Here is a 17,720-nt window from a genome sequence, read left to right as displayed (position 1 = left end):
CAATGCGTCTAATCGTGTCGAATTTGCAAACGAATTCGATTTGAAGTTAGTCATGTTAGGATCGCAATCGGATGATCGTATGATAAAGAAAAGCCAAAGCCACGCCTAATGCCTCCGTGTACGATACCATCTGTTTGCCCGTTTCCTCAGGCATTTTCTGCAAACCAAGTAAAATCATCTGATATACAATAACTGACAATATAAAAAGTATTGTGCGTGTGTGAGTTAGGATATCTTTAGTGTCTGTTAGAAAAATTACACCCGTGGAATTTAAACCATCCTAAATTGTATATTTCCCTATTTTATTCGTTCTTAGCGAAAAAAACTTCAGTCGAAATTGATAAAAAGTTTCCCTGTAAGTGTTTTTGCATTATTATAAAGGCGTGTACAGACGCTACGAAGCATGTGGCAAAGAAAAAAGGTTCTCACGTATCGCAGCACTGATAACTTACTATTTATTTACTTGTCAAGTTTATTACAATAAAGCTGTATATTAATATTTGCCCGACAGTGAATATTATCAAAATCTTAGCGAGCGTTAAATAAATCAATATCGATTTGGCGATTCCCAAAATTAAATAGTCAATAATATTTTTGACCGAACGCAATGGAGGACTGTTGTGGACGCCCTCTGTCCCATCTAGGGGACATAGGACCTTTATGCCCGTTTTTACCATCAATCCCTAATTTTAAGTGACCCCAATGGTAACACATAACAGGAATTTTGTTTTCAAAGGGGTCTCTTAAAAATTAGGGATTGATGGTGAAAACGGGCATAAGTCAAGTAAGTCATAATATTATCTGTCGAGTCACAACTTTTACATTTTACGTATAATCAAGTCTTTAAAAAGGCATATTTAAAAAATCTACGTCACAATTTTAGCCAACAAAGTGCTGGTTAAATAAAATAGTGCCACACGCTCCGCATCCTGCACCCGGCTTAACTTTATGATACAGTAGTGTGCGTAACCAACCTCTCGTATCGTGAGTGTGTGCGACATCATCTGGATGTTGACCTGCGACTGGCTGGTGGGAAGGTTATCAGACGACCTGGATCGGACGAGCCGGGAGCCGGTGATCACTTGCTTCGACTTGAGGGTCATCTCGGTCTTAATGAACACCCTGGATATGTACTGTGAACTGGAAATGAGAATTGGTTAGGAGGTATTGGAAACTGGGTTTGAAGGTCAGCCTCTTTAGGTCCCGTTTCCGTCAAAGAGGACAGGAGAGAAAATGTGTCTGAATAGCAATTCAGATTTAGTTTCTAAATCATTTCTCCGCTCAGCTTCTGTACAGAAATCTATTTGGTCATTCAAACACATCTCTCCGCTTTGGTGGTAAAGGGGACCTTAGAGTAATATACTTGTTTTAATTGGGTAGTGGACTCTAGTCAATCGACGTACTTTCTATGTCAGTTTATCTGTCAAAACTCAACTTCTCATAGAGTTTTTTACGGCAAATGGCAAGTCTTACGACGTCATCAGGTTTTATCCATATATTCATTGGTTTTAACTCATAGTCATAACATAATCAAAATTTTCATTGTTTTTGACCTTAAGACAAGCGAATAAGGCTCAAAATATGGTGGGAACTATATTCCCACTGCCTTTCAAAGGCTTAAAACTAGTAAAAATCTTATTTTATAGACAATTGAAAAAAATGGCAGTGTACTGGTAGATAATGAAGATTAATTACACCTGAAAAAAATATCAAATATGCGACATTGAATTTACGTAACATTGGATTTTTACGTTTACGTCAGCAATGCGGGTGTTATTTTACATAATAAATTAAATACAGTCACGCAATGTGCCTGTTTATGTCACAAGTATTCCAATCAAAATATGAGGTTCGTCGTTTAATTAATTTATTATTAAGGGTTATTACTATAATTAATAATTACGATTATTGCTTATGCTAAAATTAATAAATTCATCGGAAAATTATCAGAAAATTTCTCGAAGACTTCTTTCGACAGCTTATAAAAAGTATCAGTATACATATTTTATAATCCGATAATCCGGGCCTCTTCAAGGCGAGAGTGAATAGGCACTTACAGGGCAGATATGTACCATCCTAGACTGCATCCCACTTAACATCAGGTGCGATTGTGGTCAAATACCTGCCTTGTTATGCATAAAAATAAAATAAAAACAGTTGACTCACCAGTCAACTACAAAACAACTTTTTATTAGGTTTAGGTGATCAAACCAAAACACTGTTTCTCCTGCAGGGATTTATCCACATTCAACATCACTTGTATGTTCTGTCTCAAATTCATCTGACCAAATTAAGAATTTAACAAAGAACGAACATTCGACACTTTTCACACATAATTTTCAAAATCGTAGTTTTTATTACTCAGTTTAAGGATTTTTTTTGGTGCTGGACAATCGGGAGGCTGTTGTCTGATTTTCTTGGTCTGAAGATGAAATAATGCTGATGAAGACTCCTACCTTAGAGCTCTGATGCTGAAAGCCGTCCTCAACAGCTTGGTGGGAGACGCTGGCATGTTCCTGCAGAACTTGTCGATGGCGTGGTCGACGCCGTTCTTGGTCGCCTCCGCGTACCACTCCGAGTTCTGATTCGTCGAGTGCTTGTTGAAGAGGATCAGTATCGCTAATGCCACCCTGTAGAACACCTGTAGGGGAAGAAATGAGTGGGTATCATCTTGATGTATAATTGTGAACTATTAAACAAGAGCTGTACAATCGACAACACATGAGGCTCTATATTTTTATTGTACTTTATATGTGTCACCTCGTGTATTGCGTCGCCTGTACATGAAATGATAAATATCAGCTTCACGGCAAGCTGTCAAAGGTTACGTTTTTGGGCGTTTCTTACATGTCATAAGTCTTCATGCGTAATGCGACATTCAACATGAGAGACTTCATATGCGAAGAAGATGCGAGAAGGGCAGTGCAGAGAGGATCCTTAATGCCAGTCGGTGTAGATGACAGCATTGGCACCTAAATGTCATATCTCGCGTGAGCGGCTCTATCAGACATAAAGGTCTCTGTAGCTACGGTTCTGGTGGTCTGGCCTTGATGCCCTCGTGGAAGAAGCAGTCTAGGACGCGTACGAGGTGCGGGAAGGGCAGCGCAGCCAGGATCCACCACTGCCAGTCGGCGTAGATGCGCTGGGAGCCAGTAAACATCTACACGCATCATTGCGCCCACTCTAGCTACTGCTCTGGGGGTCCTACCTTGATGCCCTCGTCGTTAGAAGCAGTCTAGGACCCGTACAAGGTGCGGGAAGGGCAGCGCAGCCAGGATCCACCACTGCTAGTTGGCGTAGATGCGCTGGGAGCTAATAAACAGCTACGTCCACTAATGCGCCAACTCTAGCTACTGCTCTGGTGGTCCTACCTTGATGCCCTCGTGGAAGAAGCAGTCTAGGACGCGTACGAGGTGCGGGAAGGGCAGCGCAGCCAGGATCCACCACTGCCAGTCGGCTTAAATGCGCTGAGAGCCATTAAGCAGCTACACACATCATTGCGCCTACTCTAGCTACTGCTCTGGTGGTCTTACCTTGATGCCCTCGTCGAAGAAGCAGTCTAGGACGCGTACGAGGTGCGGGAAGGGCAGCGCAGCCAGGATCCACCACTGCTAGTCGGCGTAGATGCGCTGGGAGCTAATAAACAGCTACGTCCACTAATGCGCCAACTCTAGCTACTGCTCTGGTGGTCCTACCTTGATGCCCTCGTGGAAGAAGCAGTCTAGGACGCGTACGAGGTGCGGGAAGGGCAGCGCAGCCAGGATCCACCACTGCCAGTCGGCGTAGACACAATAGGAGTTGCTGAGCGATTTTATCCATCTTAACCGTTCTCTAGTAGTCTTACCTTGATGCCCTCGTGGAAGAAGCAGTCTAGGACTCGTACGAGGTGCGGGAAGGGCAGCGCAGCCAGGATCCACCACTGCCAGTCGGCGTAGATGCGCTCGGGACCGATCGCTCCCGACAGCCGCGACAGGTGCTGTGCCGCCGACTTCTGCAACCAATTTATGACAGTGTACGGAAACCGTAACCACCTATTTACCACATTATGGCTACTAGTGCTATACTTGGTTGATTGGGAGTTTTGTATTTTAATAAAACAAATATCAAGTTTAACTAATCTATCAACTTAATTTGTCAAGTAACACGCTACGTAGTTTAGCATGGGTCTTTTTACCATAATATTAACAATCAGTGATGTAACCTGTCCAAGATAATAAAATAAATTATTTTGCGTTTACTTAGCCGTCAGGCATTATAATCTTAAAATCAATATGTACCTATAATCCTGCTGTAGGAAACATACTCCTAATCTAGTAAATATTTTATAAATCTTATGTAACACTTAAGTTTACGCATTGGATTTTGGATAACCCCAGCCCAACGCGACAAGGCTCTTATCAGTAAATTATAGTGATTCGAAGAAAACTTTAATGGAACTTAAATCAACTTTACCACCACTGCCGTACTATTTGCTTGTCACAGCTGTAGCGATTGATTGTACCAATTAGTCGCTATAAAAAAGCTATTACATCACGTGATCGTAGTATTAGTGTAGGCGCACACTAGGCGACACGCGACAGCGACTAGACGCCTATTCTTGTCAATTTCATTTTTTTTCAACCACAACGAGGAGGCTCTTGGCCTGTATCTCACCTGATGGTAAGTGATGATTAGGCCGAAGGTGGAAGCGAGCTTCACCCAGAATCCTCAACCATGGAGGAACTGGCTATCTTACCTCTACTGCCGGAACACAACAATGTTTTTAACATTGATGTTATGGCGACAAACTTAGGTAAGATGGTGGTATCTAGCCAGGCGGACTTAGAAAACGCCGTACCACCAACCAAACCGAACAGAAAAATCTGCCCCCACTGGGAATCGAACCCGGGACCTCTGCGTCTGAAGCAGGTGGTCTTACCACTAGACCACAGAGGAGGTTGATCATATATCAGCTTGTCGTTGCGAGTCAGCGACTCTGACGCCAACTATGCGAACTTTGAACAAAATATGTTAAATTGTCAGCCGCAGCCAGTCGTCGCATCTAAGTCGCCTAGCTGTTGCTGTCGCGTGTCGCCTAGTGTGCGCCTATGCTTAGTCGCATAGCTCTACTCGCCCTCGCGTGTGGCGAGGGGTTTACTCATCGATTACTTTAAAGAACCGAGCTAGAAGTTTATGTTGTAGAGAACGTGAAAGGTTTACATGTAAATAAATCGTTCACTCAAATGTAATTAAGGAGTCAAGTAACGCAATGTTTCACGGTGAAAACTTATTCCTAACTAACATCATCCCTAATTAAATTTTCTAAGGTAAAATGCTCCAAATACGTATGTTTGTAAAAATCTAATCGGAGTATGCATTTGCATACATATACAGGGTGACAGGCAAAATAAGACTGTTCCTTGAAAGGGTTATTTTAGAGATCATTAGCAACAAAAATCTAGTGAACCAATGGTCAAAACTGGATGATTACAGTGTGACGGTTCTTCGAAAGCTAAAAACAAAAGTTGAGCGACTTTTAACTTCTAACTATGGATGGGTTTTATAATTTAGTAAGTACCTGTGGCGTTTTTGTACAAATCCCTCAACACTTCGATATATCGATAGTCAATTTGGCACCTTTGGAGAGACTGTAGCACTGCCCAGGTCTCGACCGAATCGAAGGCTTTCTCATAATCCACAAACGCCAGGCAAAGTGGTTGATTATACTCCTCGGTCTTCTGTATAATCTGCCTTAGCGTATGTATGTGGTCTATGGTACTAAAGCCTTTTCGGAAACCGGCTTGTTCGGGAGGCTGGAAGTCGTCGAGCCTGCGAGCGAGACGATTCGTAATGACTCTTGAAAACAGCTTGTCGGTCCGCCTCCAGGATCGGGATTCGAAACCTATCCAGTTGCAGCGAGGGGTAAGACAGGGAGACGTCATATCTCCAAAACTGTTTACCACCGCCCTGGAAGATGTCTTCAAGCTTCTGGACTGGAACGGATTTGGCATAAATATCAACGGCGAGTACATCACCCACCTTCGATTCGCGGACGATATCGTAGTCATGGCTGAGACCTTGGAGGATCTAGGCACAATGCTCGATGGCCTCAGTAGAGCCTCTCAACAAGTGGGCCTCAGAATGAACATGGACAAGACAAAAATCATGTCTAATGTCCGTGTTGCACCCACTCCTCTGAAGGTTGGAGACTCTACACTCGAAGTTGTCGACAATTATGTATACCTGGGACAAACAGTCCAGTTAGGTAGGTCCAACTTCGAGAAAGAGGTCAATCGTCGAATCCAACTCGGATGGGCAGCGTTCGGGAAGCTTCGCCATATACTCATGTCCGAAATACCGCAGTGTCTCAAGACGAAAGTCTTCGAGCAGTGTGTGTTGCCAGTGTTGACATATGGATCCGAAACGTGGTCGCTTACTATGGGCCTCATAAGAAGGCTCAAGGTCACCCAAAGGGCGATGGAGCGGGCTATGCTCGGAGTTTCCCTGCGTGATCGAATCAGAAATGAGGAGATCCGTAGGAGAACCAAAGTAACCGACATAGCTCGCAGAATTGCTAAAATCAAGTGGCAGTGGGCGGGGCACATAGCTCGTAGAGACGATGGCCGTTGGGGCAGGAAAGTTCTCGAGTGGCGACCACGGGCTGGAAAACGTAGCGTGGGCAGGCCTCCTACTAGGTGGACCGACGATCTGGTAAAGGTCGCGGGAAGAGCCTGGATGCGGGCAGCGCAGGACCGTTCATTGTGGAAAACCTTGGGGGAGGCCTTTGTCCAGCAGTGGACGTCATTTGGCTGAAACGAACGAAGTACCTATTTGATTCTCGTTATATTTCACCACTCATGAGTGCTATTTTGGGCGCCATTAATAAATTCAATCCCCAAACCCCCGAAATGTTCGCACAAGGCACTCAATTTTCATGTTTTTCATTATAAATGCACAGTTTGCTATGCCCGGGAGCGTGTGGCATAATTTATTGCCTCCATATTTTCAGGTTGCGTTGGAACAATGTCAAAAAATGGCGGGCTTAAATTTAATAAAGTATGATGCCATCCAATGTCAATGGTTTTGTCAAAAATGAGAGTTTTGACTAAGGGAATATTAACTTTCTATTTAAAAAAAACACCCCCTAGTGTTTTCTTTAATATTGTCATCCTAACCCCTAACCTATACAGGGTGGGAGTTAAGGGCCAAAAGAGTATAATATATATGTTGTTGGTATGCCATATGAATAAAATAAAATAAAAATAAAACAAATAAATAAATTAAATAAAAGATATCGATATTAAAACATTGTTGAAGATGTTCTTTAATACCTGTCTCTTACACCCTGTTTACTTTCTTATTCATTACTTCTGTTTTCGGCTTTAAATGCACATCGACTACACTCACTGATAATAAATTAGTTTTAAATAGCCCCGTAAGCCACCCACCCACATGTTATTGTCTACCACGGTCAGCCGTGGTGCCATTCACCCAGTAATCACTATCGAACGGCCCCGATGGTTCAGTTACCTATGACCTGAACTTTATGTCATTGAAGATCGATTCAAATAGTAAGTTCGTTTAGTTAAATGTAACTCAAAACTAGAGTCAAACTCCAGCGATTGAAAATGTGGTTCAAAACTCGATTTCAACTCTAGCATAAGTTATATATGGTAATATACAACGTGTCCCAAAATTCAAGGATAAGCCAACACCGCAGGGTGGACATAGTCATGACTACTTTAGGAAAAATAAGAAAAAAAATCTATCTCAATTATTTTTGAAGTTACACAATAAATTATGAAATTTGTCGAAAATTGACACCCCTTATGATATTTTACATTATCACGACCACAATTTTTCAAATACTTCTGTTTTTTTGTTTGTATCGGCAACTTAAGTAGTGCTGCTGTCCACTTCAATTCTTAAAACCCTCAGAATCCTTGCAGTTTTTACACAAAAGTTAATCAAAATATGATATTTCCTTAAAATTTTAAACGAATTTTACTTTGACTCCACTTTGACTCGTCCTTTTGTAAAAAAACAGTATGAACACTACTGCGGCAAGTTTTTTATAAAGTTGACGCAACTATCCAAGATTCCAAAATGGTATAATACTCTAAGAAAACTAGTCGCAAAAAAGATATGCGTACCATTTTTACAAGCACTTCGCTTGTTAGTTAGTATGGGATAAATCTTGCAATTAAATTTAAAACCAGTTCTCCTCAACCAATTGAGCTGAAATTTTGTATACTTATGTAAGTACGATGACATTGCAATATTATGGTATCATTGAGCTGGATGGAGTCTGGAGGTGGCCATAGGAACTTCTAAACGAAACGGCGGAATCGCATCTAGTTTGGGTTCGTTGGATATCTTTTCGAGCACTTTAGTGCTAGATGATGTCCAGGGTCCTGATGATGAAGTCAAGAGGTGGCCAGGAGCTGGCCAAATGAACTCCTAATCGAAATGGCGGAAGATTATCGAGTTTGGGTTCGTTGGATTTGACTTCCTGAGCACTTGGACCATGAGATTGAGAAACAACTAAAAAGTATAAAATAAAGTTTAATAAAAAAAAACGTTTTTAAAAACAAGCATTAATACGAAATTTTACGAAAGAATTTAACGATAAAAATAACTGTATGCAAGGTTCAAATAATTTCGAAAGTTTGTAGCGCAAACAGAAAAAAAGAGGAATAAATTCCATGCGCGATTATAACTTTATTTTAAACTTTTTAGTTGTTTCTCAATCTCATGGCCCAAGTGCCCGAGAAGACAAATCCAACGAACCCAAACTCGATAAGCTTCCACTATTTCGTTTAGGAGTTCCGATGGCCAGTTCCTGGCCACCTCTTGACTTCATCATCAGGATCCTGGACATCATCTAGAACCAAAGTGCTTGAAAAGACAAATCTAACGAACCTAAACTACATGCAATTCCGCCGTTTCTTTTAGAAGTTCCTATGGCCACCTCCAGACTCCATCCAGCTCAATGATACCATAATATTGCATTGTCATCGTACTTACATAAGTGTACCAAATTTCAGCTCAATTGGTTGAGGAGAACTGGTTTTAAATTTAGTTGCAAGATTTATCCCATACTACTAACAAGCGAAGTGCTTGTAAAAATGGTACGCATTTATTTTTTGCGACTATTTTTCTTAGAGTATTATACCATTTTGGAATCTTGGATAGTTGCGTCAACTTTATAATAAACTTGCCGCAGTAGTGTTCATACTGTTTTTTTACAAAACGACGAGTCAAAGTGGAGTGAAAGTAAAAATCGTTCAAAATTTTAAGGAAATATCATATTTTGATTAACTTTTGTGTAAAAACTGCAAGGATTCTGGGGGTTTTAAGAATTGGAGTGGACAGCAGCACTTACTTAAGTTGCCAATACAAACAAAAAAACAGAAATATTTAAAAAATTGTGGTCGTGGTAATGTAAAATATCATAAGGGGTGTCAATTTTAGACGAATTTCATAATTTATAGTGTAACTTAAAAAATAATTGAGATAGATTTTTTTTCTTATTTTTCCTAAAGTAGTCATGACTATGTCCATCTTGCGGCGCCGGCTTATCCTTGAATTTTGGGACACGTTGTATAAGATTTTAAGTCAGTCTGCTTGTGACCATGGCTACAGCATAGCAGGCCAGACGCCAAGCCGTAAGTACGTTATGTAATTCATATAAAATGTCGCGTTGAGTACCGTCCGTGTCTATTTTAGATAACCATGTTTATATGATGATGATGAGAACACTAAGATCCGCACAATGAAACTACACTCTGAGATCAAGTTCTGGGGAAGATTCACGCCTGTGATAGATCTTAATGATTTAATTTATCCAATCACAGGAATCTGTGCTAAAAAGGAGGTTTTGATTGCTCTAATTTCAATATGTAGAAAAATTTAAAAGCTAATCTATAATTATTTTTTTATAGAATTCGATAGCAGTGGCGGCGCGGCGCGGAGAAGAGAAGTGGAAATAATGTAATCTGATTGGTTATTCAAAACACTTCTTCGCTCTGCTCTGCCTTGGTGGAAACCGGGCTTAAGTAACCTCCTTCACGTATCGTGGTCAAACATTGACACCCCGTATGTCATTGTCTTGAACTGGCCAGTTCAACCCCCAGTAATTACTCAACGGACGGCCCCGGTGGTTCGGTAACCAATGCCCTAGAATAGTACGGACAGCACATCAAGCTGACCTGAGCAGCATTTTATGTGGTCGTAATAGGGTCTATTTTCCAACAAGAGTGTAGCCTAATGTGCCGTAGATTACAAATAAATCAATCATATATTGTGTCTACTTGGAATTTTAACCTTTCTAGGAATGTAGGTAATTGATATTACAAGTTTTAATATTGATTGAACATTGTCGTTTAACATTTCATAAAATAGGTATCAGCCGCGCCTGAAAATAATAATTACTTGGAACAATTTTTGTTAGATAATTGTATTTGTTGTATAGAAATACAAAGTGACAAGAAGGAATCTTCCACTATTATATTGACTAAACTATGATTAAGCACAATTTCGATTATAAAATCTTCTTGTTTTCTTTTAAATAATGATTAAAATAGGAAAATTTCAAAGCATAAGTAATAATAACGCGATGTAAACAAGTATTACGTAAACGCATATTAATGTATTGTTTTGTTGTTTGTAGGGCTCTATCGCCGAGTAATTACTGGCAGGTATAATAACTTCAGATGAGATTTTAATTCATTTATATCGGCTGATTGCTTTTAGTAATTATCTTAATCATTCGTAATTGTAAAAGAAATTACTAGTTACCTATCTATTACTATTCTGTAAAACGGTAGTTTGTAAGTTTCGGATGTAAGATTTCTTGTTTCGTTCAATTAAAATATTTGTGGTTATAAACACGTGACGTTTGAGAAGCTTGCAAAATATTTTGTGAGACAGTAGAGAAGATCGGACATGCACCTATCTCATACGTCAAAGGGAATTAGAAAAAACATTATCCATGCCACATAGAGAGCTCACCGACGAGCGACATTATGTCGGCGACTAGACTGCTTGCGATAATGGTAGCGCAGGCGACGGTCAGCGACTTAAGGCGACTGTCGGCGACAGTCTCCGACTCACACCTTTCGCTGTTATGACATGTTGACACTCTGACTCTATGTTAGTGACCCGTCCGTCTTCGAGAGTCGCGATGCATCGGCAACTATCAGCGACCATTGGCGATATTCGCGATGCGTCGGCGACAGTCGTCTAAATAGACATGTTGACACCACAGCCAATTGACGTACTTTTTAAAACTGTCAAAACGAAACTCTCCCACAGATTTTGTATGGCACTACAAGCAAGTGACGTCACTATTTTGTCAACCCAATTACACTACTTTTTTCAATTACAATTCGAACAAAAATCGAAATTTACAGGTAATTTAAAATAAGTTAGGTTTTAAGACCAGAATGAAGAGTCTTTTTAAAACAGTAGTGGTTTCGAATTATTGGGGTATGGTGTCAAACTGTCTATTGACCAGCGTTGCTAGTTTTTTTTTTTCGCCAAGTCGGGACTTTGGTACTTTTTGAGTGAAAATAGCGGGATTCTTCCGTCAAAAGCGGGACATAATAAAAAAACGTATACAATCAAAGGTTTTCAAATATTCATCTTTTTATTTGACTTAAAATTACGTTTACGTGACAATAGATAGCAAAAGTAGCCATAGAAAATGTATTTTAACAAAAAAATAATATTTTAAATCAGATTTACTGTATCGTTAAATTCGTCTTTAGAATAAAAAAAGAAAAAATAAACCAAAATCGAAATAAAAAAAAAATTCTTTAGAATAATATGGCGTTTCAAACAATAGTCTGGTGAAGTGAGTGTCTCTCTCCGAAAAGCGGGACCGAGCCTGTCCCGCGCGGGACATATACATTTTATTTAAAAATCGGGACGTCCCGCCAAAATCGGGACGTCTGGCAACGCTGCTATTGACTATCTGTCGTCGGCGACTGTCGCCGGCTTAAGTCGCAAGCTGTCGCCGATATACTGTAGCTCGTCTGTGTGCTCCCATTGGCTCAGGTGTGAATAAGACCAGAAAGCATCTCATTCTAATAGTTTAACATACCAATCAGTGTGAGATTGCAGTAGCGACCGCAGCCTGCTTTTCTCATACAATCGTGCGATTTCCAATTTCGCGTACGTGTTACAAACGAATCTCTCTCCACTCTACAGAAATATTCCTTTGACATAGTCACAGAGTTGTAAATAACGATTCCTTATAACGAGTGACGATTTGCAACTTAAGATAGTTACATAGTTTAGTAAATAAGACCTAGAACTGAAGAAGCGACAGCAAAAGATTTATATGCTTTCACATGGTGATGGTTCAGCACAATCCATTATATTGACGTGTCACTGTGTGGCACGAAAACAAGTGATAAATCCAGAGTTTGTGGCGTCTTTACGAGGCCGAGGTAAAGAGGGAGATACCACATACAGGGTGTTAGGTAAATGGGTATAATAATATGAGCCGACACTAGCCCATGTTACCATGGGCATATAAATGGTATGGTGCAGTCAGAAAATTGATATCTTCATTTTAAGTATTTTAATTTTCATACAAATCGGATTTTATAAAATTTATTTTGTACCTGTATGTTGCTCTTCAGCCAAATAAACAGGCGTGCGAAATAAAACGAAAAAGCTTTGCACGGTGATAATAATATGAGTGCCTGAAAGTTTCAGGCACTCATATTATTATCACCGTTAGGTCATTTATTCAGTGCCCATTGCAATTTGCAGGAGCTTTCATACCTACATTATTTAATTTAAAATCACTAAAACAGTCTCAATAAGATGCACCTGATGTCTTGCCCTGCGTGCCCAAGCAACTGCACTTAGGAGGATTTGATGAGTGCTGCTGACAACGCCACTCTTGTGGCGGAGTTTTGGGCTGACACTGTGTAGGTTTGTTGTCGACACCAAAAGAAGAAGTCTCAATAAGATAGGATCAGATGTTTCTATGTTTGGAGCGAAGCCCTTCCGTCAGACACCGACAAAAGTATCCGCAAATTTTATCTGATGTACGTGACTACGTTTCCAACACTCCAGTGACGTAATACGAAGATGACGTCACTCTACCCATCCTCCTTACTAACAAAACAAAAACGTCAAAAAAGCGAAAAACAAATATGTAATTACAATAAAAAGATGTTGGTGGACGTTTAGCTTTTTTTACGTACTTTTATTACGTATTATTATTTCCTAACTCTAACTTATGGAAGGGATTGTGCCACTACCATGCACTTGCTTCCAAAGCATTCCAAATTTCCCAACTGCCCCCCTCTCGCGTGCTGCATAGCATGTAACGATCACGAGTGTTTCGGCCGGACGGGTCACGCGATCGTAAAGGCCCTTACATTTAATTCAATTTAGCCCGCGCTCGACCTATATCGTCTAATTGGTATGCACTATTTTGCAAGATTGGTCTTAAAAGTAAATCAGCGTACTGTTCGTTTTGCTTTGAGTATTTTTCCATTGCTGGTGTTTAGATTTGATTAAACAATCATTTGAATTGTGGTATCAGGATCGATGTCAGGGGTTTCCCGGTGAGTCAAGGAGTTTTTTATAACGTGAGAGCCCCATGTCGGTCGATAGAGGTTACATTCTGTGCGCAATCCGCGATGTTTACGATTTTAGTAAGAGACGCGAGCCAGTGCATCCTTAAGCCCTACTAGGCAACTCCGCAGTTTTAAAGAGATCCAAAATTCCATATATATTTTAATGGAGGAAATACCCAATGGAGTATAAAATCGAATTTTAAGCTCCAACTTCCCGAAATCTACGCTTTACCTTTAACCCTTTATACGACAGTGGGAATATAGTTCCCACCATATTGTTAGGTCTAAAAACAATGAAAAATTTTAACTTGTTATGCCCGTCAACCTAACATGTGTGTCACTAGCCGACAAACAACAATATGTAGCCGACTTTAACCGGCAATTTGCTTTATTTACCCGCATGCAGATCAAATAAAGATTGGTAAGACCGACCAGGCACGCAACGCTGATAACGCGCGACGTAAGTTCAAGTTTATCGTCGGCGTTACGTTATGTTGTGTCGTAATCGTGAGGGGCTACTTTGTAACGATGTCCGTATTTTTACGTGTATTTTAACCACCTCAGAGCGAACAATAGCGACGGACAAAGACGAAAATACGAAAAGCTTCTCTCAAGTGAGTTGTTACTTCCCGAGACGTATTTTTTGCGGATAAAGGTAGCAGGAAAACGCTGGATGCAGGCCGCTACCTTTGTGGAAATTATTAGGGGAGGCCTATGTTCATCAATGGACGTCCTATGGCTGAAATGATTCTGATGATGATAATGATTTTTTGCGCTGACCCGATATCTAGTTGGTATTGTTGATCGAAGACGAAAAGTGTCTTGTTTAGAAGGCAACCGGCTCAGACTTAAATCTATGCGAGTTCCCATCTCTCGTTCCCACTCTCACCTTTAAACTCCTGAACTAGGTACAGCTTGACCGTCAATAAAAATATTACATCTATAGCCACGATTTAAGGCCACGATAGCCGAACGGTGAAGGGGTCGGACTGGCCGACTCGTAATCCGGGGCACGCGGGTTCGGTCCCCGCCGCCGCTCGACTATTGTGGTGAGCTCACTCGTGATACAAGCATATTTAGCTTAGTACGAGGGGCTAACGGGACTATTAGTAATTTGTGCAATAACAAATTACTAATAATCTTTTAAAAAAAAAAAAAATTGCGAATGTTTGATTTTCTAGTTAACAAATATTAAAAACAACATTTGTCATTTTTAAAAACGAGTGTAAAATATATTTTTTCTAAAACATCGGTCCCAATAAAATCCAACTGTTGACGATCAAGTAACATTCATCGGGGTTAAAAAATAACTCGATAAAAACATTTAGTGCAAATCCATTCGAAAGCAATAAGCCGATCGTTAAATTGAAACTGAGAAAAAGATTTACGTGAATCCGCATCCAGCGAGCATCCCAACTAATATTATAAATGCGAAAGTAACTCTGTCTGTCTGTCTGTCTGTCTGTCTGTCTGTCTGTCTGTTACGCTTTCCCGCTTAAACCTCGCAACCGATTTTGATGAAATTTGGCATAGAGACAGTTTGAGTCCCAGGAAAGAACATAGGATAGTTTTTATCCCGGTTTTTGAAACAGGGACGCGCGCGATAAAGTTTTTCTGTGACAGACAAAATTCCACGCAGGCGAAGCCGCGGGCGGAAAGCTAGTTCATCATAATGTTTGATATTAACGCCGCTGTATTTTTGTAATCAAAGCAAACTTATCTGAAGGTTGCCATGAATGCTGCTTGATTGATGCGTAATCAACAGAAAGATATGCTGACGAAAATAATCACAAAGAAGCACTCGCATTGCTTAAAGATATTTACAGCTTGGATGGAATACAAAAATGGAACGCATAAAGAAAAATATAGTTTTAAGAGAAAAGAATGCAAATGTCGTTAAAGAAACAAACTCTAAAGATCCAGCTAAGGTAGAAGACATGCAATCAATTAGCATCGATGATAAACGATTTTGAAATATAGATGTTACTATGCGTTTAACTGACTATCTAAATTCGAAGCAGAATCAAGATCGGGCGATCAAGTGACTGATGATAATGTATCACGTTTTGAGGATTCTTGAATACTAATCCCTGATGCTGCTATCATATCTGAAGACAAAGTAAAATTCGATCGTACAGTAGATATGGCACGTAATTTCGCTACGTGAAATGATAGCGAATCCAAATTCACGATCTGATTCAAACTCAAATCATGTTTTTTGAATGTCACTTTGTAAATACCAATTAACGGCATATAAGAAAAGAAGCAGAGTGAGATGTTCACCCACAATGTGAACCGACAACATCATAAAGGTAGCAGGAAGGTGCTGGACGCAGGCCGCTACCAACCGGGAAACATGGAAAGCATTGGGGGAGGCCTATGTTCAGCAGTGGACGTCCTATGGCTGAGATGATGATGATGAAGAAAAAAAAAAAGAGGAAGCGAAGCGAAGTTCAAATGCCCACCAAAATTAAATGGCAGTGCACAGCTTAAGCTTAACCGTGCAAAGTTAGTAGGTAGAAGAATATAAAAAGTCATTCTTACGGCATGTTTCTTGGCGATCTGCATCACCGTCTTCCACGTGACCTCGTTGAGCAGCTTCGTCTGCGTGATGAACATCTTCTCCTTGGACGCGACCAGGCTGGCCATGCAGTGGTAGCACTCCTCCTCTGCAATGGAGAGTCTATGGTTATTATAACAGATACCGATTCGGGGTGGACTGGCACGATAAGAATGTCAAAGGAATCCTAGAAATAAATCGTTTCGTAATTACAAAAGATTATACTCGTAGTATTAATGCAATTATACAATGACAATATTGACTATTTAAGTTTATCGACATCGTAAAAGGTATTTTCATTGCTAATAAAACAAATACTGTGACTTAACAATGAATTGAAAGCAAAACAGATGCACGAGTAGTAATGGAGTAAAATAGACATTAAAAGTAAACCATTTAGTACGAAAGGAGTAAAATTGACATTCATTTAAAAACCATTTACGTAGATATTATATCAGTTTTGTATGGAAATGGATTAAAGAATTTCCATCAATAAAAATGGTCTGCTTATTGTTTGTACCTATGTAATGAGTGTGACTGCTACAAAATGTTTAGTCACATGTGCTGAAAAGAAAAAAAATCTGAAGATTTAAGACATGTCGGAATATTCCCCTCTGTTCAATGGGTACATCCTCGACAGTAAACAAACACGTTGACATCCAGAAGCGAGATCTTCGCTAGGGGGCGAATCAATCACGCGTACTGAGGAGCAATTTGCCTGCTAACCCACACACGGGCTCCCGGGGGAACCGGAGATGTGAGATCAATTACTGCTGTACATTGTGTTGTAATTGCACATATAAATCAGGAGCTTCCGATGGGATTGGCAAGTCAAAATACAGCGCGTTTAGTGAAATTGTGAAATTCCATAGGTTTATATACGCATTTCGGCGAGACGCACCTCGTCACAATCCGGGAAAGGAAATCCTTGGGGCCTTTGTCTAGCACTGGACGTTTTTTGGCTGAAACGAAGCCATGTAGGTAGAAGTAAAAAACGTTGAATATAAAATACAGGAAGGTATTAAAAGAAAATATGTGACAAGCGGTGACTGGTACTGTGACTGCATCGATTAATAGACGAAATAATAATTCTTGAGACGGGTGCTTGGCCTGGTGAATCGCTTACCGGACTTGACCTACTGTGGTTTCAGTACGAAGGGTACAAATGTCAGCGAGACCATTAAGCATTTAAACCAGGAGTCAAACACCAAAGAGGAAAGGGAAAGTCTATCGATATTAGTAATTCTTTAAGTAAACAATGAAAATTACCAGGCCTAGAATCTTTTTATTTTATTTTATTTTATTCTTCATAATTATACCCTTTTCGTTAACGGTACTAATTACGAAACACCTGTTCATTTTAATAAAAGAAGTAATTGGGTCAGTGAAACCGTGAAGCAAGGCATTTACACAGGTGTGAAAACTCATATGTTAACGAAGTATGTGCTGTGTACAAACACGGCAATTATTATGTTATGAGTGTTATGTTAGGCTGTTGTCCCGGAGTAGACGTCTTTTGGTTGAAAATAACGAATGGATGATTGGGAAACATACTCGTACAATTAGTATTGTTAAAACTT

The 17,720-nt window shown here is 40.1% G+C and overlaps 1 protein-coding gene across 11 annotated transcripts in view; it reads right to left on the bottom strand.

The window, feature by feature from the left end:
- Window positions 1–17,720, bottom strand: part of sky (GTPase-activating protein skywalker) — a 99,125-nt gene that overhangs the window by 13,446 nt on the left and 67,959 nt on the right. For 3 of the 11 annotated variants that reach the window (XM_028305071.1, XM_028305067.1, XM_028305076.1), the window contains exons 5-9: window positions 16,125–16,249; window positions 3,918–3,991; window positions 3,047–3,119; window positions 2,457–2,641; window positions 975–1,140 (exon numbers count right to left, since the gene is read on the bottom strand). In XM_028305071.1, coding sequence (XP_028160872.1) covers window positions 975–1,140; window positions 2,457–2,641; window positions 3,047–3,119; window positions 3,918–3,991; window positions 16,125–16,249 — 623 coding nt within the window. Of the gene's footprint in view, window positions 1–127; window positions 158–974; window positions 1,141–2,456; window positions 2,642–3,046; window positions 3,120–3,844; window positions 3,992–16,124; window positions 16,250–17,720 lie in introns of all 11 variants that reach the window. The other 8 variants (XM_028305074.1, XM_028305072.1, XM_028305078.1 and 5 more) reach the window with 5 other exon arrangements.

This window comes from Ostrinia furnacalis, unplaced genomic scaffold (genome assembly GCF_004193835.3).
Source record: "Ostrinia furnacalis isolate ACB-3 unplaced genomic scaffold, ASM419383v2 OfSCF1635, whole genome shotgun sequence".
NCBI classification, from domain to species: Eukaryota; Metazoa; Arthropoda; class Insecta; order Lepidoptera; family Crambidae; genus Ostrinia; species Ostrinia furnacalis.
The sequence above is the reverse complement of the archived record's forward strand: the minus strand, read 5'-3'. Positions and strand labels throughout refer to the sequence as shown.